This window comes from Trachypithecus francoisi, unplaced genomic scaffold (assembly GCF_009764315.1).
Source record: "Trachypithecus francoisi isolate TF-2019V2 unplaced genomic scaffold, Tfra_2.0 Lachesis_group5, whole genome shotgun sequence".
Taxonomy (NCBI): domain Eukaryota; kingdom Metazoa; phylum Chordata; class Mammalia; order Primates; family Cercopithecidae; genus Trachypithecus; species Trachypithecus francoisi.
The window spans coordinates 61,370,889-61,392,563 of NW_022681470.1; the positions used below are offsets into that span (position 1 = coordinate 61,370,889).

The 21,675-nt window shown below is 50.0% G+C and overlaps 1 protein-coding gene across 3 annotated transcripts in view; it reads right to left on the reverse strand.

Moving 5' to 3' along the window:
* PIK3C2B (phosphatidylinositol-4-phosphate 3-kinase catalytic subunit type 2 beta) overlaps nucleotides 1-21,675 on the reverse strand; it is a 70,681-nt gene that overhangs the window by 40,490 nt on the left and 8,516 nt on the right. For 2 of the 3 annotated variants that reach the window (XM_033197550.1, XM_033197552.1), the window contains exons 2-5: nucleotides 5,423-6,442; nucleotides 1,748-1,848; nucleotides 982-1,136; nucleotides 542-662 (exon numbers count right to left, since the gene is read on the reverse strand). In XM_033197550.1, coding sequence (XP_033053441.1) covers nucleotides 542-662; nucleotides 982-1,136; nucleotides 1,748-1,848; nucleotides 5,423-6,355 — 1,310 coding nt within the window. In that variant the 5' untranslated portion in view covers nucleotides 6,356-6,442. Of the gene's footprint in view, nucleotides 1-541; nucleotides 663-981; nucleotides 1,137-1,747; nucleotides 1,849-3,326; nucleotides 3,897-5,422; nucleotides 6,443-21,675 lie in introns of those variants that run through there. The other variant, XM_033197551.1, reaches the window with a different exon arrangement.

The window sequence follows — 21,675 nt, forward strand, 5'->3', positions numbered from 1 at the left end:
CACAGGATAGAGAGGAGTTGGAGGCATGCCTTTGGGAGGAGGATAACTAGCTGCACGGGCCAGCTGGGGAAAAGACTTGTTGGCAAGAGAATGGGGAGAGACAGTTATTGTCATTTCTCCCCTGGGCTCCACGAGGGCACTTCTGCCCAGTCCTCCTTTTGCCCCAGCCATAAAAACACCACACATAATCTAGAGCAGGAGATACAGCCCTACGCATATAGTCTCCCCAAGCCCACTCCTCCACACAAATACACACATCCTTCCATAAGCAGAATCTGCAAGCAGATATGACCTAGTCTTTGCCTAATCCCAGCTCCAAGCTCTTTCCACAGCAGACTTGGCTCAGGAAGTCAGCCAACCCCGCTGGAAGACAGAGCTCCTGGGGAAAGTGCGACGTGGCCGAGAGTATGCCCAGAAAGCAGGAGTCTTGACTGTGGGATTGGGGCGGAGCTGCCAGGCCGGTCCCAGCACCAATCCCAGGAAGCCCCCTCACAATCTTATTACCAGGAAGGCAGGGGCTACTTCCCACCCATTCACTCACTTCTGCAGGAACTCCTCCAGCCCACAGGGCTTTAGCACAAAGTCACCCACGTCCACATTCCTCAGGTCATCATGGGTGTAGCACAGGGTCTGGTGGATAAGCAAGTCTACAGTGGAGGAACCTGTGAAGGGTAAGGCAGGGGAAACGATGATGGATGTCAGGGCAGATGGGTCTCAGTTTTCTCACCCTGATCCCCCTTCCCAGATAAGTATTCTCCAGCACCATCACCAACCAGACAAAGCAGGCAAGTAGTTCAGAGTTGGGGAAAGTGACTGCACTAGAAAGCTGGGCCCAAAGCCAGCCCCCACCCCGCCCCCAAAGGAGCATCCTCACTGCCCTTCATCTGGGCCACAAGATGAGGTGGGAACGGAGTCCAAAACACAGTCATCCCCACCCCACTTCAAGGGATGCTCACACCCTCTCCCCCATCACTAACTTACAGTTGCAGGTGAAAGTGAGTGCTTCTTGAAGCCTGTCACACAACACAGTCACCTTCAGGTTGACTTCATCCCCTAGGTGCTCTGGGCTAGGGGTGACAGCGCTCCAGACATAGCCGGTAAGGGAGTAGTCTTGGATGTCAGAGCCAGATCGAAGGCTGTACAGGAAGAAAAAATACCCTCACTGTGCCTTTAGAAGAGAGTAGTCGAGAAGAGGTCTGCTGGAACCCTCATGCTCGGAGGCTCAAGAGCCCCTCTGTCCCCACTTAGCCCAGCCCTCCAAATTTGCAGGCCAGGATGGGGGCAGTGGGGTAGCAGCTCTGAGAAACCCCCATTTTGACACTTCTAACTGCAAAATGTTTCCCACCGTTGAACAGTACAAAGAGTTCTAAAATGACAAAGCCTTCCATGCTAAGTTTAATGGAAAATTTTTTAATGAATCCATTTCCTTTCTCTTTTAGTTCCAGATAACACTCTTATCGCCAGCTGGGGTACATTTGCTCCTAAGGGTAACTGAGGGTCAGACCCTAGAGTGATCAGGATACTTTGACCAGTCAATGGAGGTTTCATGAATTTTGTTAAAAATGTGAAACATCTAAGATTTTAAAAACCCTGCAGACACTTGTTGTAGGAAGCATTTCATAGCTATGAATTGAGATTTATTTAATTAGGGTGCGTCTTCCCTCCTAAAGGAAATTCTGAAATGGATGGCCCTCCTCCCCATCCCCATAGCCCTCCCAAATCCCCTGCCCCATTCTTTAGCTCTTACATATCCAGCATGTGGCAAAATGCAGCAACCTCCTCATCTCTCTCTTCTGAGACCTCAAACAACTCATGGCCATTGGCAACGGTGTGGGGCCGGGAGCCCACCTTTAAGAGAAGAGGAGACGACTCAGTGCCTTTTCTCCCATGGTGTCCCCTCCCTATGAGGTACTCCCAGACCTAAACTCAAACTCTAGATGAAAAGATTTTCTAGTCACTCAACATTCAATGAAAGGGGTACAAGAACATATGGGACATCCGGGAATACATGTATCAGCTGTCCTAGGAGACCAGGAGCCAAGTTGAAGAAGGAGGTGAAGCTCTGGCTGACTACTGAAGCCTGGGTGACAAGGACGAGAGTGTGGCCAAAGCTGCTTTAGGAGGGGACAGTCTGATGAGCGTGAGGCAGCCGGTAAGGCAATCCAGTGCTGTTGGGCTGCTCCTGCAACAAGGGCTTTCTGGGGGATTCTCCCAGAGACGTGATGGGGAGCAGAGCAGTCAGCTGTTTTTCCCAGCCCCTCCACTGAGGCTAGAGCAGGTGGGCTGCCCAAATGGTACCCAGGGAAGCTTGGCCCTGGTCAAAAACCTCAATATCCACGAGTCCCAGGGACCCAAAGCAGAGAGAGACCCAGAACCCTTAGATAGAGGAGATGACTCAGACACATGTGCCTTCTGGGTAAATGCCATTTGAGGAAGAAAGCGTCAAAGCAGTGGTCTGGGCAGGGGAGGACCTGGTAGAAGCTTGGCTCCTCTGGCTTCCGAGTCAGCCGGCTCTGAACAACTGGAATGTCAGGGATCCTGCCTTGGCCCCACTTCCTCTCTCAAAGTATGTGTGTGGTGGTGGGATTCTCAGACAAGGTCCTAAACGGTCTCCCATCCCAGAGCTGCTTTCAGTCACCCAGAAGGCTTCCTCAAGAAGCCCCTAGCAAGGCCTGTAGCCCAGCCCTAGGGAGAAGGAAGTGAGGGGGAGGGAGAGCTGGTGCATGACGGGTTTCTGCCTGAGAGGTCTGCTCGGGGCAGCCTGGGAGGCCATACTGGGGAACGAGGCTTCAGCTCAGATGGAGATTCGGCTGGCATGTGGTTCCAACAGCTGTTTCTGGGGGGAGTCTAGCTCCGGCCTGTGCACATCGCAATGCCTCACATCTCTCATCCAACCCACTGGCTACTCTCAAGTCTTCCCTGCATCTTGGGGCAGATGACAGCAACTGAGCTCCTCATTTGAATATCAAGACTGTTTCCTCTGGTTGACCCTCTCTTGTTAGCCTTGCTCCCCTGGGCATGCATGGGCGGCGGGGGGCGGGGGTGCACAGAGGGGAGGGCAGCAGTGGGGACAGTTGGCATGTGAGGCCCTGGCTCTGCCAAGTTCGTGCCTGTGTCCCAGTCAAAACAATAGTACCACTGTCAGCAATTAACCCACAAGAGAGAGAAGGAGAGAGAGAGGAAGAAAAAAAGAGAGAGAGACAGTAGGGGGAGGGAAGAGAAGGCAAGACAGGGAGAGAGGAAGAGAACAGAGTGGCCACTGAAGGCCACTGTCATGCCCTTTCTGTACCACTCACTGGCACCATAAGAGAACAAAAGCCACTTACGTTTGCCCGGCTGGCAGGCCCTGGTGGCATCGCCCGATGCTGGCTGGGGGAGTCTGCCGGGCAGAGGCTGGCAGCGGGGGTATCAGGCTGGCATTCGGAGCCAGCCATTTCCAAAGCTGGCTCCACTGGCCTGGGATAAGGAGGTTCCCTCCGGCTGGAAGCCCGACGAAAGCGGGGCGGTGGTATAGGCCGAGGGCCCAAGGGGTCCCCCCTCCCAGCAGGCTGAGCCCCTGCAACAAGCTGAGCCGGGGAGGACCAAGGCCGCATTTCCCCACTCAGAACTGGCAAGAGCTTTTTGCTTTGTGCCCGCTTCTTCAAGGAGATTCTGGGCTGAGCTCTATCTCAGAACTCTGATGACATGCAGGGGATGGAGAAGGGTGAGGGAGTGGGGGAGGCAGGAGAGAGAAGGAGTGACAGAGGTGACCACCTACCAGGGTGCCCTGATTCAGTGAGCAGGCCCAGCCCAGTGTGAGGAACTCAGAGCTGGGAACAGGAATCTCCCAGTCCCTATAAATAGCGGGAACAGCCCCACCTCTCAGAGCAGGGCCTTTAAAAATCCCTGAGCTCTAGGGATGGGATGTGGCTTATCCCAGGAGCTGATTCTGCTTTTGGGGGCCTCTCTTAGCAGAAGCAGAGGAAGGAAGAACCGTGTAGCTCTTCAGAGTTGGGAAGGTTCCCAAAGGCTAGACACAAGGTGGGAAAACCCCAGTGCCCCTTAAACAATGGCTAAGGAGGAAACCAGGTTGGAATGAAGTGGAATGCTAAGCTGTCACAGAAGGCATCAGCAGCCAGGGGCATTGGCTCACGCCTGTAATCCCAGCACTTTGGGAGGCCAAAGTGGACAGATCACCTGAGGTCAGGAGTTCGAGACCAGCCTGGCCAATGTGGTGAAACCCCGTCTCTACTAAAAATACAAAAATTAGGTAGGCGTGGTGGCAGGTGCCTGTAATCCCAGCTACTTGGGAGGCTGAGGCAGGAGAATCTTTTGAACCCGGGAGGCGGAGGCTACAGTGAGCCGAGATCATGCCACTGCACTCCAGCCTGGGTGACAGAGCGAGACTCCATCTCAAAAGAAAGGCATCAGCCACGGGGGTATCACTTGTCTCTTGACTCCCTGCAGCCAGGGTTTCCAGCGACCAAGGATGAAACACAAAGAGGCCTTCTGGTCCCACCCAGGAGATGCTGCTGAAGCTCCCCTAAACCAGAAAAAAGATCAGAGCTGCCCTGGTACCTGCCTAGGGGCTTTGGCCTAGATAGTTCGCTATTTTACACTATGTACTGATAAAAATAAAATTATTTGTCATACTGTATATTTTTTCTAAATATTTTCATGGTGAGAACAGAATGGGTAGAGATGAATAACGCAAGGGTTGCACAACAATGTGAATGTCATCAGTGCCACTGACTACACACTTACACATGGTTACGGTGGCGAATTTTACGTTACGTATATTTTATCACAATAAAGAACAGAGCGGGGAGAGAGAGAGAAAGGGAGAAGGAGAGGAGAGAGAGGGCTTAGGAATGAGAGAGGCCAGGCTGAATGCTGGCCCTGCTATTGCTTGCTGTGTGGCTTTGGACTATCAGGAAGGGTTGTTGTGGAGATCTGGACCAGGGTCTGGCATTCAGTGGGCACTAAACAAGTGGTTACTATTGTGAATGATCTTCATCGCCACGCAGCGTTTTTGGCAGAGCAGGGCCTCAGAGCAAGCGGAAGCAACTTGCTTTGGTCCAGAGAGCCATTCAGCCAGTCAATAATGAATCCCCTACCTCCCAATTCAGTCCTTACATCAGGAAGCAGGCACACGCTAGGAACCAGGATTTCCAAATGCCTGCCCCAGAAGGACCGTTTTGGCCAAGATACATGAAACCTGGCCCTGAGAAGGAGCCCTCCCTCTACTGGTATCCAGCCCAAATCAAGCCTCCCTTGGACCTCCCCTACCAGAGCCAGGGTCCCAGTGGCAGAAAAAGAGGGCAGGAGAGGCCTCAAGGGGTAAGGACTTGGCAGAGTTGGATGTAGAACAGCAGAGAGACTAGTCCCTGTTTCTGAAGGACATGGAGAAAGGAAGGCAGAAGAAACACAAGAAGGTGCTCACCGGGGCTGCAGAAATCCGACGGTTCTTGCCAGGCGTCGCATTCTTTCGGTTGCCATAGCGGGAGGCATAGGTGCGGGGGGGCACCTGAGGGGGCATAGTCTTGCTCCTGGCCACAGGTTTTCCAGAGGTGTCTTTGCTGAAGTCCAGGGGCCCTCGGCCCTCCTTCCAGCCCCTGGTGGCATCCCGCAGCATCTCCGCATCATAGGTCGATTTCAAGTTGAGCCTAGTAATTGCATCATTGATACCATCGTAGTCCACAGACCCCAGTAGGCGCCCCTGACCCCCACCTCCCGGCACTTCTTCCTCTTCTAGGATCCGATGCTCTAGCAGTTTGCCCGGCAATTGTTCGACCAATGAGAAAGTGTTGATGTCATTGGGCTGGGAGATCTTGGAGGATGAGGGGGACCCCTTTCTGGGAGGCAGGGGAGGGGTATCCCAGATAGAAGCTCGGGGAGGCAGAGGAGGTGGGGATAGTTTCTTGCAAGAGCCCTCTATGTCCCCTGGTCCTGGGGATGAAGAAACTCCCCCATCTGAACCATCAAAAATGTAAAGGTAGTCTCCAGACAGGGAGCCTTTGGGCCAGGGATCTGGGCCAGGCTGGGGCCCTTGGGAGGTAGAGTGGTTGGGCGGCCCTTCCTGTGGGGAGAGTGAGTTGTAGTTGAGGGTAGGATCAGAGCCAGAGAGACCGCGTAACAGCTTGAGGTCGGTCCGCCTTCCTGCCGGCTTGCTGTAGAAGTCTACCCCAGGCTCATCCCAGCTGATGAGAGAGGGGTCTGCGTTCTGTTTGGCTCTATTCTCCTCCTTGTCGTGCCGGAGCCGGGACAGGGCATCATACTCCATCTGCAGGGCTTCGGCCATCGCCAGCTCTTTGCGGCTGATGCCCACCGACTCCAGGGACTTCCAGTGTTCCCCATTGCCCTGAGTCGAAGACATGGCGAGGACGGGGGACACAGGTGACAAAGAAGTCTCTACTTCCTGCCAACGTCAGTTCTGGAGGGTTGTGACATGCTGTCTGGGCATCTGCAGGGGTAAAAATATCAATCAGTCACAAAGAGAGATTTACTAATAATCCAATTTAGGTGACATAATCTGGGCCAGTGCCTGTTTCTTTGGTGTGTACAACTAATGGAAAGCATAGAAAGACAGAGGAAAAAAGGGATACCAAGACAACTTTACCTATTTATTATATCCAACTACCCATCCATTCATCTCTATGTGCCTCATCTCTGCGCCCTAATCCCTATACTCACCTCTGTCATTTGTGCCCCGAAAAGAGAAAGGCACCTTTTTTTTTTTTTTTTTTTTTTGAGACGGAGTCTCTCACTGTGCCGCCCAGGCTAGAGTGCAACGGTGCGATCTCGTCTCACTGCAACCTCCGCCTCCCAGGTTCAAGTGATTCTCCTGCCTCAGCCTCCCCAGTAGCTAGGATTACAGGTGCCCACCACCGCGTCTGGCTAATTTTTGTATTTTTAGTACAGACAGGGGTTTGTCATGTTGGCCAGGCTTGTTTCGAACTCCTGACCTCAGGTGATCCAACCGCCTCGGCCTCCCAAAGTGCTGGGATTACAGGCGTGAACCACCACTCCCAGCCAAGAGGCACCTTCTATTACCCAAGAAGAAGAGATGGAAGCAAAGCTTCTCCGGTCAATTTGAAGAGGACAGCTTTCATACACTACTGGTGGGGACTGTAAAATGGTACAACCACTCTGGGAAACAGCTTCTTAAAAAGGTAAACATACACCTAACATAGGATTCAACTATCACTCCTACTTATCCAAGAAAAATAAAAGCATATGTCCACACAAAGACTTGCTCATGAATATCCACAGCAGCTTTATTTGTAATATCCCAAAATGTCCATCAACAGTGAATGGATTTTCAAAAATGTGATGTCTATACAATTGAATACTACTTGGCAATAAAAAGGAATGAATTATTGACAAAGGCAATAACATGGATAATCTTAAAATAGCTTTGCTGAGTAAAAGATGCCAGAAAAAACAGTATGACTATGTAAGATCCATTTATATAAAATTCTGGAAAATGCAAACTGATCTATAATGACAGCAGATCAGCGGTATATGGGGGACAGAGTGGAAAAAGGGGTGGATTACAAAGGGACACAAGAGAACCTTTGGAGGTGATAAATGTTTATTATCTTGATTGTGGCTTCATTGGTATACTCACATGTCAAAACTTATCAAACTATACACTTTCAATATGCATATTTTATTATATGTCAATTACACCTCAATAAAACTATAAATGAAAAGTACAAGAGAACCCTGTTAAACGGACCTTGTAATTACTCAGCTTGCACTAGGATCCTCCCCAAATACACCAATATATAAAAGAAAACAAAGCTTGCCAACAGGTGAGACCCGGCTACCTGATCTCATATGGGTGTGCCAAAAATATTGATTTCCCCGCCCCCACCCCCCCGCGACAGCCCTCAGAAGGCCACACAGGATCTCCAGGCCAGTGCTTCCACTTACTTCAGTGCTGGTATCCTTTTCTCTAGAAGCCATCATGTGAACAGAGTTGAGAAGCACTCAACAAATGGTGGTAATGACAAGGTCAGTCTGGCCCAGTGGTTCTCAACCCCAGCTGCAACATTAGGAACACTGGGGGAACTTTTAAAAAGTACTGAAGGCTGGCCGGGTGCAGTGGCTCACACCTACAATCCCAGCACTTTGGGAGGCTGAGGTAGACAGATCACCTGAGGTCAGGAGTTTGAGACCAGCCTGGCTAACATGCCAAATACAAAAAATTAGCCAGGCGTGGTGGCATGCGTCTGTAATCCCAGCTACTCAGGAGGCTGAGGCAGGAGAATCACTTGTTGCAGTGAGCTGAGATTACATCATTGCATTCCAGCTTGGGCAACAAGAGCGAAACTTCGTCTAAAAAAAAAAAAAAAGTACTCAAGCCTGAATACTCTCAAGAGATTCCGATTTAATTGATCTGCGGTAGGGTAATGATATTTTTTAAAAACTTCCCAGGAGATTCTAATGTGTAGCCCAACCTGAGAACTGTGAATCTATGAATGTGTGTTTGTGATTAGGCTGGGGGAGACCAGTGTGAAGTAGTCACTTCTGATTACTTCAGCAGCCAAAAGGTTGACAGTTCCATAAAAATTATCAAAAAATGTTCATTCTATTGTACTGCTTCACCCAACAGGTAACAAACATGAAATTACTCCTCATGATTAGAATGTTGAAAACATCAATAGGAAAAAGGCTCAGATAGATTCTTGGGTGGCAAGTTGCTTAGATTCAAAGTAAGTTAGGACAAAGTTATCCCTTTCCCTGGGGTGCCCTCCCAGGACCCTGGTACATCTCTCAGGTATAGGCACAGGACCCTGGTCTGAAGGGTTCTGGCTCAGTGAATCTGACAACTATTGCGCTTAGGAATTAGTTCACCAAGGAGAGACCGGCCCAAGCCCAGCCTCAGAGTATCTAAAGCAGTTCACTGTTAACTTAATTTCTCTGCCTTTCCACAGCTCCTTACAGATCACTTTTTATCCACAGTGGGTATGAGGGAGTCTTGCTATTTGAAATTCAAAAGAGTAGCATAAGCAGATGGAGATATCCAGAACCTAGCTGCCTGGAGCTGGGAGACTGGTCCCAGGAAAAGGAGGGCCTAGTGCCTTACAGATAGAAGACACCAGATAAATGCTCAAAGTTGGATTGGGCTTAGGCATGTTAATCCAGAGAAAGATTGTGTATTTTCAGTGCTGAGCTAGGACAAGCAGAGTATTAAGGTTTGCCTTAGCAGGCACTCTTCTGAGGAGGAAAATTCAGGCCATTGGAAATAATCTTTTTCAACTTCCAGCCTCTCTTCCAACACTCACTTATGCACACTTGCACTCAGCTTCACTTTCTTCCTTTTGGCCCAGGGGAAGCAGATTCCTGCCTCCTGCTGAGGCACAACCCTCTTCTGCTCTTGCCCCATCCATTTCATCTCTAGGATAATGCTCCATGGATTTCCCCTCCCTCTCCTATATCTTCAATCTCTTCTCCTTAACGTGGTTTTTCTCTTCAGCACATAAACATGCCTCATCTAATCTTAACAAGAAAGGAAAAACCCCACACCCTAAAACACCTCCCCTTAACTTTTTTTTTTTTTTAAGATGGAGTTTTGCTCTTGTTGCCCAGGCTGGAGTACAACGGCATGATCTGGGCTCACTGCAACCTCTGCCTCCCAAGTTCAAGTGATTCTCCTGCCTCAGCCTCCTGAGTAGCTGGGATTACAGGCATGCGCCACCACGCCCAACTGATTTTGTATTTTTAGTAGAGACAGGGTTTCTCCACGTTGGTCAGGCTGGTCACGAACTCCCAACCTCAGGTGATCCACCTGCCTCAGCCTTCCAAAGTGCTGGGATTACAGGAGTCAGCCACCGCACCCGGCTCCCCTTAACTTTTTTGTCCTCTCTGTTCATCCTTCCGTTCTCAGCCAAGCTTCCAGAGAGTGGACTACACCTGATATTTCCAAATTCTCCCTTCCCATTTACTCTTTAACTCACTGTAATCTGGTGTCTGCCCCCTACATCCCACTAAAACTGCTCCTGCAACAATGCCTGGGCTGCCCAGTTCGGCAGCCATTTCCACCTGCCTGGACACTGCTGCTGTATTTGGCTCTACAAACCATTCCCTTCTTCCTTAAACCCTCTCCCCCTGGCTTTCATGAAGATATTTTTCTCTTGTTCTCCATCTCCTCCTTCTTTGTCTTCCTCTTCCTTTGTCCACCCCTGAAATGTTGGTGTTGGCTCAGGATTCTATTCTCAGCTTACTGTTAACTCTACCCCCACAGCTCGGGCAATCTCATCTATTCTTGTTTCCTATCCATACTACTCACATGTTAATGATTCCAAATATGTATCTCTCCTTCAAGTTTATATGCCCACTCATATCTCAAAATCCAAATGTCCAAAACTCAACTATCATCTTCTTTCCTCCCCACAATCTGCTCCTTGCTCCTAGTTCCCCATTGTGGTGAATGGCACCACCCAGTCCCCCAAGCCAAAATCCTGTAGTCATCCTAGAGTCCCCCTTCCTTTCACTCCTCTCTCCAATTGCCAAGGCATGCCACCTTTTCCTCCTTAACACTTCCCAAAGCTAATCTTTCCTTCTATCCTAACTGTGGTTGCCCTAATTCAGGCCCTTGTCTTCTCTCATTTGGGCTAATACAATGGCCTCCTAATAGTTCTTCCCCCTACTAACCTTGGCCTCTTCAAGGCTTTTTCACAGAGCATCCTGAGGGCTCTTCCTAAAATGTAAATCTGATCACCTCGCCTCCCGCTTAAGATCCTTCAAAGGCTCTCTGATTTCTCATAAGACTCTCTCCTGCCCTGCTCTCCCTCTCATCTCCAACCATTCATGACCATGTATGTGATACCTCTGTGATTTGGTTCAAGTTGTTCCAAATTGCTAGTTGCTATTGGCTCCCAATAGCAACCAGTGTATATTTCAAACACAGGTTTAAGATATTTTATTCAAAATTACATGTTTATGGATCTATCACCCCTACTATGTTCCTCAAGTTCCAAATTCCCATCATTTCCACCGAGCTTGAACTGGAACGTCAGGGCAGAACCTTCTGGGAAGTGGGGAATTTTCAGACATGGAGATGGGTGGTCAGGATGTAACTGGTGTGCTCCTTAGTATCCTTGAAACACAGGACTGGGTTTTGGAACTAACCAAGTTGGATTGGCATCTGTAAGACAGGTGCAAGGATGACAAGAAAACCACACACAATGCCTTCCAGCTCTGAGATTCCTTGATTCCAACCTACCAATTCCTTAGGTCAAATCTCTGAGAGGACTCCAAAATTACAGGAAAGAGAAGGAAAGGGTGATCCCAGGGTGATCCAAGCAGGCGCTGTTCCTGAAGCTCTTCCCAGACTGGAATTCAGACGGAAGAAAGGCGAGCTACCCATCTCTAACCACCATCCTCCTGGCTCTGGGACAGGCCGCCACTAGACTGTCTCAGCCACACAGGGAAGGAAGCCCAGCTCTCTGACAGATCTCACGCCCGGGGCCACACTGGCAATGCTCCTCCGAAAGGCTCAGCACTCAGCTCACTATGATGCTGAGAGGTGGCAGTGAGGAAACAGGACAAACAGCATCCCCCACAGGACTAGGGGGGCCACCCCCAAGGTGAAGTAAAGGTTCAGAGAGCAGCAGCCAGACATGAGGGAACTCCAGAGACGGAAAGGCAGGAGCAACCAGTCCCAACGACCTTGAAACACAGCGAGCTGGCTTCCTCTAAAAATTCAAGCCCCAGATTTCATTTTCCAGGACTAGAGGATACGCAGAAAGTATTTTAGGAATCAGGGTTTCATGTTTCCTGCCTCCCCGCTTCCCCAATTCAGTTCTCTCTCTGTCAGGTTCTACATTAGAAATTGCTCTAGGGCCAGGCGTGGTGGCTCATGTCTGTAATCCTAGCACTTTGGGAATCCGAGGTGGGAGGATTACTTGAGCCCAGGGTTCAAGACCATCCTGTGGGGGGATAAAATTAGCTGGGTGTGGTGGCATGCACCTGTAGTCCCAGCTACTTAGAAGGGTGAAGTGGATGGATTGCTTGAGTCTGGGAGTTTGAGGCTACAGTGAGCCATGATCATGCCATTGCACTCCAGTCTGAGTGACAGAGACCCTGTCTCAAATAAAATAAATAAAATAAAATAAAATAAAAATAAAGATTGCTCTATTCCCTTAGTCTTCAAGGGCTACTAGGGATTCTGTATAAAAATAAATAGCCATGTTGGTCCCTTGAAAGAGGAAGCGTAGACCAGGGCCTGCATCTCTGCTACTCTACAGCCCATCCAGGGAGAGATGGCTGGGGCCAGTGCCACGATGTCACACAACTCGAGGGGGCATCCCACACATTGTATTCTATGTGAATGACAACCCTTGACCACAAAAAATAAAACCATGTGAATGGTGCCTCCTGGAGTTATACACCTTGGTGGTTCAGGCTGCGTTCTCTCCTAATGTCTACCTCCTAGAAAACAGATGGAAATCGTCCAGAAGGTCTGTTACAGCAAGTTTTCTTTCACCACCTGCCTGCAATAATTGTTAACATTTCCCCACATTTGCTCTTTCTTGTTCTACTTTACCATTTGAAACTAAGATGCCCTTTGCAAAGTGTGCATAAGAAACACTTTGCCTCTAAAAACTTCAGTCTGAATCTCTGACAGCAAAGGCATTCTCCTATGTAAACACAATGCCATGAGCACACCCACAAAACTTAACATTGACAACAATAATATCATCTAATGCACACTCCGCATTTGAGTGACTGCAATTGTCTGTCATCTGGGAAGCTTTAAAAATATACACATTCCCGGCCTCTCCTCTGGAGGTTCTAACTCAGTAGGGTGAGTGCCTGGATGCTGGATGCTTCAAAAGCCCCTAAAGTGATTCGAATGTGCAGTCACATTTGACCCCACAGAAGAGGATTTCAGAACTCTCAGGAAGACAAGAGGATCTGGGTAGAGGCACCCCAAAAAGCACCAGTCAGCTGATGAAACAAGAGGATATGCCTATAGCCAAGCAGGTCGGTGCCAGGGTCTGAGTTGCACCAGGCACCAAACTCAGTCTCACAGCTGCCCACAGATGGCTGAGGGCTGGCCAGGGAGGAAATGGGGTCAGGACAGAGTGACACAATGGTTCAGAGTCAAAGGGTGGAAAGAAAGGAGAGGGCACTCCCTCCAGTGGAGCTGGCTCTGTTTAGTCCCTATGCCAGAGTGGGAGGAGCCCAGGGGCCACCACTGGAGCCAGTGGGTGGTGAGGGTTCCTGCTGTCTTGCTGGAAGGCACCCTAACAGAATGGTTCTGCTTGGGACTGGGAGAATCTAGAGGGCTCTGGGTCATCTCTTCCCCAACCCTGAGCCACAGATTGGATCCCAGTGGGTGTTGAGGATCAGCTACATGCCAGGCCAGGCACATACATATCTAAAGACTAGAAGTAATCAGATGACTATGGCACAATTCCAGGGAGCTTACAATCTAGCAAAGGTGGCAGACACATACATAAGGAATCCAATCCCCTCTTGGGGTGTAAAGCAGGAAGCAAGAAGGTACTGCATTTCTTGGACCATCTTCAGTGGGTAGGGAAAATAGAAAGCTCTCAAGCAAGGTGGTGAAGAATATGCAGGGTTTCAAGCCCGCAGTCTTGGGCATCCTGATTTTCAGTAGATTTTACTAAGGGAAGAGAGTCAGCTCTAGGACTTCCCCAGGAAGGGACCCTCAGCACCTCCCTTAAGGGCAGGCAAGGTCAGGGAGTCAGAAGCCATAAGGACTTAAACCCTTTGGTGTCCAGGTTTTTCTCTTCAGACAGGACCTCCACTTCTATCTATCCCCCAGCACCCACACTCAGCCATACCCCCAATCCCACTGGCTTTGCAGCCGGGGACGCTGCCCTGCATCTCACTCCACACACGTGCCACTGGCTCCACCTGCCCCTCCCACAGCCTGGCTCTAACAGGGAACATCAACACACTCTGCCAGGAATCTGACTCCTCCAGCAGGGAGATGTATTAAGGTCAAACCGGCCAGCTCCCAGCCTCCAACAAATGTGCATCTGATCCCTGCTTCCTTATGGAAAACCCACAGGTTGTCTACTGCTCTATAAGCAAGCTTCTTTGATGGCAGATCTATTATGGAATCACATGCACCAATAAGGTATTTCTCTGCTCTGGAGTGCGTGCCCTCTGGGTACCTCTCATTTAGTTTCAAATGTGAGAAGACAGAAAATAACAGTTTGTGTTTTCTTCCCACTTATACATCCCCTCTCTAGTGACCTCTATAGCTAAACAAAAGCAGCCCCACACAGTCTGGCATTTCCTACCAGGACTTACTCTCCATCCTTCTACTCCCTGGGTACACCATACCCTGGACCCTCCAATAATTTGAAGCCAAAGTGCACAAAAGAGTTTAGTGAAAGTCCTTCTGGGTCCTAGACAAGCAGAGGGACAGGAGTTGGAGCCTGTGGGTCACAGCTACGTAAAATCAGGTCTGCGTGCACTACTGACTCCAACTCAGAGACCCCGATTCTAGCTCAGAAACCATTTGGCCTCATGCATACACATAGAATCCTTGGAGATCATAGCTCCTGCCACATACCCTGTAGACTGTGGGCTCTGCGTATGAGGAGAGACCAGGATGGAAGAGGTGAGGCAGCTTGTGGCTCCCTAAAAACTTTCCTTCCTCTAGAACTGGCAATTTTGATTGCAGGGCCAGGGACCAGAAGCTGGCAATCAACTGAATGGAACATTTGGCAAAGACGGAAGAAAAGCCTTGGCAGTGTGTATTTCTAACCCAGGAATCATCCCAGGAGCCAGAGCAGCCACATCTCTGTCTGGTTCCTACTTCCTGCTTCCTCCTCCCCTCTTCCCTCACCCAAGAACCAATCCTTCTCATCCAGTTCACCCCAGGTTCCCTCTAAGGGCATGGTAGTTATGAGGGACTCCTCCAGCTTTCTTGGCCTTCCGGAGAAAGGTAGGGGGACAGGAAAGGTCCCAGGATGACCTCCCCTGACCAACCTTGGCCTCCAGCTAAGGAGACCACTGAGGGAACTTCTTTACACACAACTTTCACAGCAGCCCATCCCGTATCAGAAAAACAGCCACAGAATTTCCAAAAAGCAACACCTAGGAAACCCTAAATGCTCTGAAAATACTGTAGATGCTGCGAAGTAGAAAAGAAGCTCCTCTGAAAGAGGACACAGAAAATGGGTGGAGTTGGAGATGAAGACACAGAAAATGGGTGGAGTTGGAGATGAAGACACAGTAGCTCTCTTTAGGCCTGGCCTCCCCCATCCACCACCTTTCTCAGCTTTGCCTCAACACAGCATTTGCTTCCTATAAACTGAGGTCTCCTGCAAGGCCCAGATTGTCACGACTGTCACCTCCAACCTCAGTTCAGCTTCCTTAGCTCATGCCCTTGGGAATCCAGTTCTGCAGGATTCATTCCTGTGTGGGTGGGGAAGACTCCCTGCAGGATGCCAGCCTGTTCAGCAGAGTCCATAAAGCAAGTCCCAGCTGTTCCCATCCAGCCAGGGCACCAAACTGAGGAAACAACATACCAACAAGGCTCTGCTCTGCCTGGAGGGCTCATCAGAGAGAGGACAGGAGAGGCCACGGCAGAGGAGCTGCCTCCCCAAGTCCTCTGCACTGGGCTCGGTGGGGCTGGGCTAACCCAACTGGGTCTGCAAGGAGCAAGGAGGCAGTGCGGAGGCGTGCTTCACATGAGGGCCCAGTCCCACTGCAAGGGGATGAGGGTGTATGTCGGGATAACTGCAGAGGCACCAGACTGACCAGAGGGCACTGAATAATGTCAGTGAGACCATCCTCCAGAAGGAAGACATCCTTCCTGCGGGCTGACACTTTCTTTTTGAGCGAGTGTCTCTAATTCAGTCAATTATAATAATAGTTAGGGTGCTTTCTGGTAGCACCTTTCTCAGATGTCCAAAATGTTCTCTCGCGTCTTGATGACAGGGTCCTCCTTTCTGTCCCTGATGAGAGGGAGGACCACTAAGGCTAAGTGGCTTTGTACTGTGTCTCCCACTGGAGCTGCTCCAGAGTTGGGAAAAGATTGTAGACCTGATGAAGGGAGGCTGGCATGGTGGGAATACTCAGAAACACTCTTGGCCCCAGCCTTGTGCTCTCCCCTGCAAGTATACACTCAGCACGGATATGCCAGAGCCCCAGTACCCAGAAGGATCACACACATAAGAGTAGAGGAGGCAGGGCCAGCAGCTCCCAGGTGGTGGTGCTGTCTGTAGGGAGGATGGGGGTGACTGCCTGTAAGCCTGGGTGCAGGAGCCAATGGGCAGGGCCAGGCTGTGTGGGTGGTGGGCTGCCGGCAGCTGACAGCCACCTGCTCAGCTCTGAGGAGGGCCAAAGGAAGTCAAGCAGAAAAAGGCAGAGCCAGCCATCCATGGGAACCAGCTAAGGTGCCGACCAGCCCCCACGCCACCCTTCTTTCCTCCCTTGGGATAGGAAGGCTCTCCATCACGTGCCCACAGCCTGGCCCACTATCCCTGTGCTATCACGGTGTTCCTCAACTAGCAAGCTAGACTCAGAGTCTAATGATAAAGCAGGGTATCTTCAGGTAATGCTAACTCCTCAAATATCAAGGCAATCCCTAATAGATTACACTCACTCTCAGGGACCTGAAGCCATAGGGATCACACAAACCGTGTGTAACCCCCAACCCCTCCTCACACTTTTCCCCCTGCACCCCACACACACATCTACATCTCCCCACTACATACACACCGCACACCTCCCATGCTTATCCCATACCCCTCACACCCTCCCCATACACAACCTACTCTCCCCCCACACACCCTACTCTCCCCCGACACACACCCTCCTGCTCACTCACTCCCTCACCAGCTCTCCCAGGAGAAGAGAAGAGAGGAAGCTGGCCTAGACCCATAAGGTCACACTCTTTTTTCTTTTTTTTGAGACGGAGTCTCGCTCTGTCGCCCAGTCGCCCAGGCTGGAGTGCGGTGGAGTGATCCTGGCTCACTGCAAGCTCCGCCTCCAGGTTCAAGCAATTCTCTGCCTCAGCCTCCTGAACCACAGGCACCCGCCACCACGCCCAGCTAATTTTTTGTATTTTTAGTAGACACGGGGTTTCATTATGTTAGCCTGGATGGTCTCGATCTCCTGACCTCGCTGATCCACTCGCCTGGGCCTCCCAAAGTGCTGGGATTACAGGCATGAGCCACCATGCCGAGGTCACATTCTTAGTGTCACTGGCAAAGAAGTCTGAGAAAAAAGGTTAAACCCAGAAGAAAAAGGAAAACAGGCCCTCTCAGTGCCGGGGGCAGCTCCGGCCCTTCCCCAAGCAGGCTCTTGCTTCTCTGCATTCCAGCAGGCTGGGGGCACCCAGGCAAAGAGAATGCCATGGAGGGAGCCCCAGGCAGAAGAGCTTCACAAGAGCCCTCTCCCAAATGCCCCCAGGCCTGCTGGCAGGCCCCCTAGGGTGGCTGGTCATTCCCTAAATCAGGAAGGTGTAAAGAAGCCCTGGGTCCCCACAGGCCAGGGTAGGAAAGGAAAGGGACACTGGCTTTCAAGCAGTTCCAGTCTTTCAATCCAGAGAAAAGCAGAAAAATGAAACACCCCTAAACATCTGATACTCATTTACACAGGGGTGTGAGAGGCCAAGGTGTTAGTCCCTCTCAGGGACATTTGCATTAAAAAGCAGAGTCTAAGGAGGAGAGCGCCCAACCCAACAGGCCCTGGAAATGGTAAGACTTCTATTTTCCCAGGGAGGAATGAGCCATGAAAAGATGGGGTGCTCTCTAGTGTTAGGCCCCATAGCTCCATGGCCTCCCCCTGGTCTCAGCTCCTGAGTCTAGGAACCTCTTGCCCCTCTAGAGTACAGTCCCCACAATGCTGCCCCTTTAAGGCACTGACCCCTCCAACCCCTGGCCTTGGCTATTCTTAGCCCAGGTTGATCCAGGTGGCCACGGTCCTCTGCCTATAGCCATGCAGTTCCCAAGCTGGGAGCCTCCATTCTTCCTGGTAGCAGGCCAGAAGGATATCCTGCTCCAGGGTCAGTCAAGGACACTGAACCCAGCGGGGAGACCAAGGATTCTACTTTAGCCAGGTCAAAGGGGAAACCCTACTCAGGGTACAAGGCCTTAAAAGAGAACTGAAGGCCGGGCGTGGTGGCTCATGCCTGTAATCCAGCACTTTGGGAGGCCGAGGCTGGCAGATCGAGACCAGCCTGGGCAACATGGTGAAACCCCCATCTCCACCAAAAATACAAAAATTAGCTGGTTGTGGTGGCAGGTGCCTGTAATCCCAGTTACCTGGGAGGCTGAGGCAGGAGAGTTGCTTGAACCCGGGAAGCAGAGGCTGCAGTGAGCCGAAATTGCACCACTGCACTGCACTCTTTCTTAAAAAACAAAAACAAAAACAAAAAACTGAGAAACAAGATACTCTCCAAGATAGCCTGTGGTGTCTCAGAATCCTCAAACCACAGGAAGGATACCTAGATGGGGGGAATGGGAAGAAGGCAGTGGTCCTGATGGTGCCAGACCACAGGGGATCCCAGCAGGACTGCCCATGTTAGCCTGGTCACCCTAGACATGTTGCAGCAGTAGGCTTCAGTTTCCCCTTAGCCCTGGTCACCTGCACATACAGCCTGGTATGGACTCCCCATCCTCTATTTCCCATTTGTACCTAACTCTTAGGGCCTCAAAGCCACGGTTACCACTGGGGGTGCCTTTCTCTTCCTCCTGCTTTCTCTCTCTCCTGCTTCCACCCGAATTCAAGATCCTCAGAAAGGCCAGGCACAGTGGCTCACACCTGCAATCCCAGAATTCTGGGAGGCTGAAGCAGGATGATCGCTTGAGCCCAGAAGTTTGAGGCCAGCCTGGGAAACACAGTGAGACTCCACCTTTACAAAAAATACAAAAATTAGCTGGGTGTAGTGGCATGTCCCAGTAGTCCCAGCTACTTGGGAGGCTGAAATAGGAGGATCAACTGAGCCATGATTGAGACACTGCACTCCAGCCTGGGTGACAGAGGGAGACCCTGTCTCAAACAAAACAAAACAAAAAGATATTCAGAAGCCCTCCCTGGTCAAGCCTTCATCTCCTTACTTTTATTCTGTGTCTCCATAATACACTAATCCTCCGTGTTTCACACTGATAAAAATGGTGGCCCTGTCACCTGGGGAACAAGAGCAACACTTTTGCCTTAGACATTAACTGACCATTTTTGCATCTCTGTGCATGGAGTGGTTATGGGTCATGGAGATTTTGAATAAACAAAGTGACTTTAGCCAGGCAGAGGAGTACAGAGCAAAGAATCGTGTCAATGAGTTTTGATACTGCTTTGTACATGCCCTGATGCCTTTTTCCGATCTCTTATCCCCCAGTTTGCACAGGAAGGTCCCAAGGGAGACAGATCTCCCTAAGACAGAACCTAAGTCTACACTAAGCAAAGGGGATGCTCAGCAGAAGGATGAACTGCCCAGCACAGCATAGCACACTCACATTCCACCAGCCCCTTGCCCATGGGACCCTCGCCCAGGGTCTCCCAGGGTAGCAACAGTCAGAAGTCATTCTCAGCAGGGATTCACTGACTGCTTCGGCTGGATGAGTGGCCAGGGTGTGACTGTGCAAGCATCCTGTGCCAACAATCAGCAGGAACTGTGTCAAAACACCTTTCCCGTGCAGGTGCCATTTCAAGGTCTGTGAAACTAGTACTGTCGCAACAGGAGTGAGGGAATTACACTTTGTGCTGGTGAAAGGCAAAGGTAAGGGAGGCAGAGAAGTGGGGAGACAGGAGGGAAGACTACCTGCATATGAGCATCACAGAAACAGAAGGAAGGAAACACCTTTTTTTCCCCCTCTGGTATTTTATACCAGGTACTGTCTTATTTAGTCCTCACAACAATCCTTAAATGTGGATGTTATTATCCTTCTTTTATGGAAGAGGAAAGGAGAAAACAGGAAAGGGATGTAATAATTGGCCCAAAGGTCACACAACTTGTAAATCAAGAGTTAAACTGAAACGTGTATGAGCCCAAACTTCATAGTCTTTTTCCCATCCTGTTGTGGAAACCCAGGCACATCACATTTGATTAAGTGTTTAAACTGATGTTGGTGATTATTCTGGAACACCTCTATGCTCTCCACACCCCAATCCCAGAACATTTCACTCTCCCAGGCCACTCAAAAAAATAAACATAAAAATAAATAAGCAAAGTGAACAAACACACCCCACGGTTTGGGAGACAAGAGAACCAATGAGCAAGAGGGATTGTGTGAAGTCATACAGCTCGTCAGTGATAGAGGTGAGATCAGAAGTGGGAGTTCAGGTCCTTAGACTTCCTCTCAAGTGCTCTCCCAGGCTGAGCCATAACCAGTCTTTTTTTTTTTTTTTTTTTTAATTTTAAGAGACAAGGTCTCACTCTGCCATCCAGGTTGGAGTGAAGTGGTGTGATCACGGATCACTGCAGCCTTGACCTCCCAGTCTCAAGCAACCCTCCCACCCCAGTTTCACAAGTGGCTGGAATTACAGAGGTAAAGCCACTACACCCAACTATCTCTCCCACTCTTAAAATCCTTCAGGAGAGGAAATCCCCCAGCCTTCCTGATCTAATCTCTCTTAAATTGGCCCATTCCAAGTCTCTGATGACTTTCATTAAGTGAAATAACTATAAAAAGCATATATTGGGCACCAAAAAATTTGTTATTCCTTTCTTTTACCTCAATGATTATTCTCTTACCTGAAAAATTATTTTATTGGGCACTAAAAAAAATTATTCCTTTTTGTCACCTGAATGATTGAGACAGACCACTAACTAGTCTGTCTCCTTGCTGACCCCCTAAAGTTTCTGCTCTCCACTGCCAGGATAATCTTCCTACAGGGCAGCTCTGATCATGTCCTTCTTCCTTCCTTTTTTTTTTTTTTTTTTTGAGACAGGGTCTTGCTCTGTCACCCAGACTGGAGTGCAGTGGCAGGATCTTGGCTCACTACAACTTCCACCTCCCAGGCCCAAGCGATCCTCCCATCCTAGCCTCCTGAGAAGCTGAGACTACAGATGTGGTTGCCACCACACCTGGCTAACTTTTTGTCTTTTTGGTAGAGATGGGGTTTCACCTAGGCTAGGCTGATTTCAAACTCAAGTGATCTGCCCGCCCCGGCCTCCCAAAGTGCTGGGATTACAGGCGTGAGCCTCCGCACCCTTTTATTCATGGGGGATGTGCGATGGCTCTAATATAAGAGCAGTGTCTGCACATCCCCCATGAATGAAAGTGACTTTGCTGTTTTCAACATTGTTATCATTTTTAATGTGCTCTACTGCATTTATGTGCATTCTGCTTTGTATTATCCCTACTAATGATTAGAATAAAAATAATAGCGTTTATTTGTATAGGTATTTATAGTTACAAAGCACTTTTATAGACATTAGCCCACTAATCTTAAGAATAAGGCCGGGCATGGTGGCTCACGTCTGTAATCGCAGCACTTTGGGAGGCCGAGGTGGGCGGATCACCAGAGGTTGGGAGTTCGAGATCAGCCTGGCTAACATGGTGAAACCCCGTCTCTATTAAATATACAAAGTTAGCTGGGCGTGGTGGTGCACACCGGTAATCCCAGCTACTCGGGAGGCTGAGGCAGGAGAATCGCTTGAACCTGGGAGGCGGAGGTTGCAGTGAGCTGGGATGGTGCCACTGCACTCCAGCCTGGGTGACAGAGTGAGACTCAGTCTCAAAAAAAATAAGA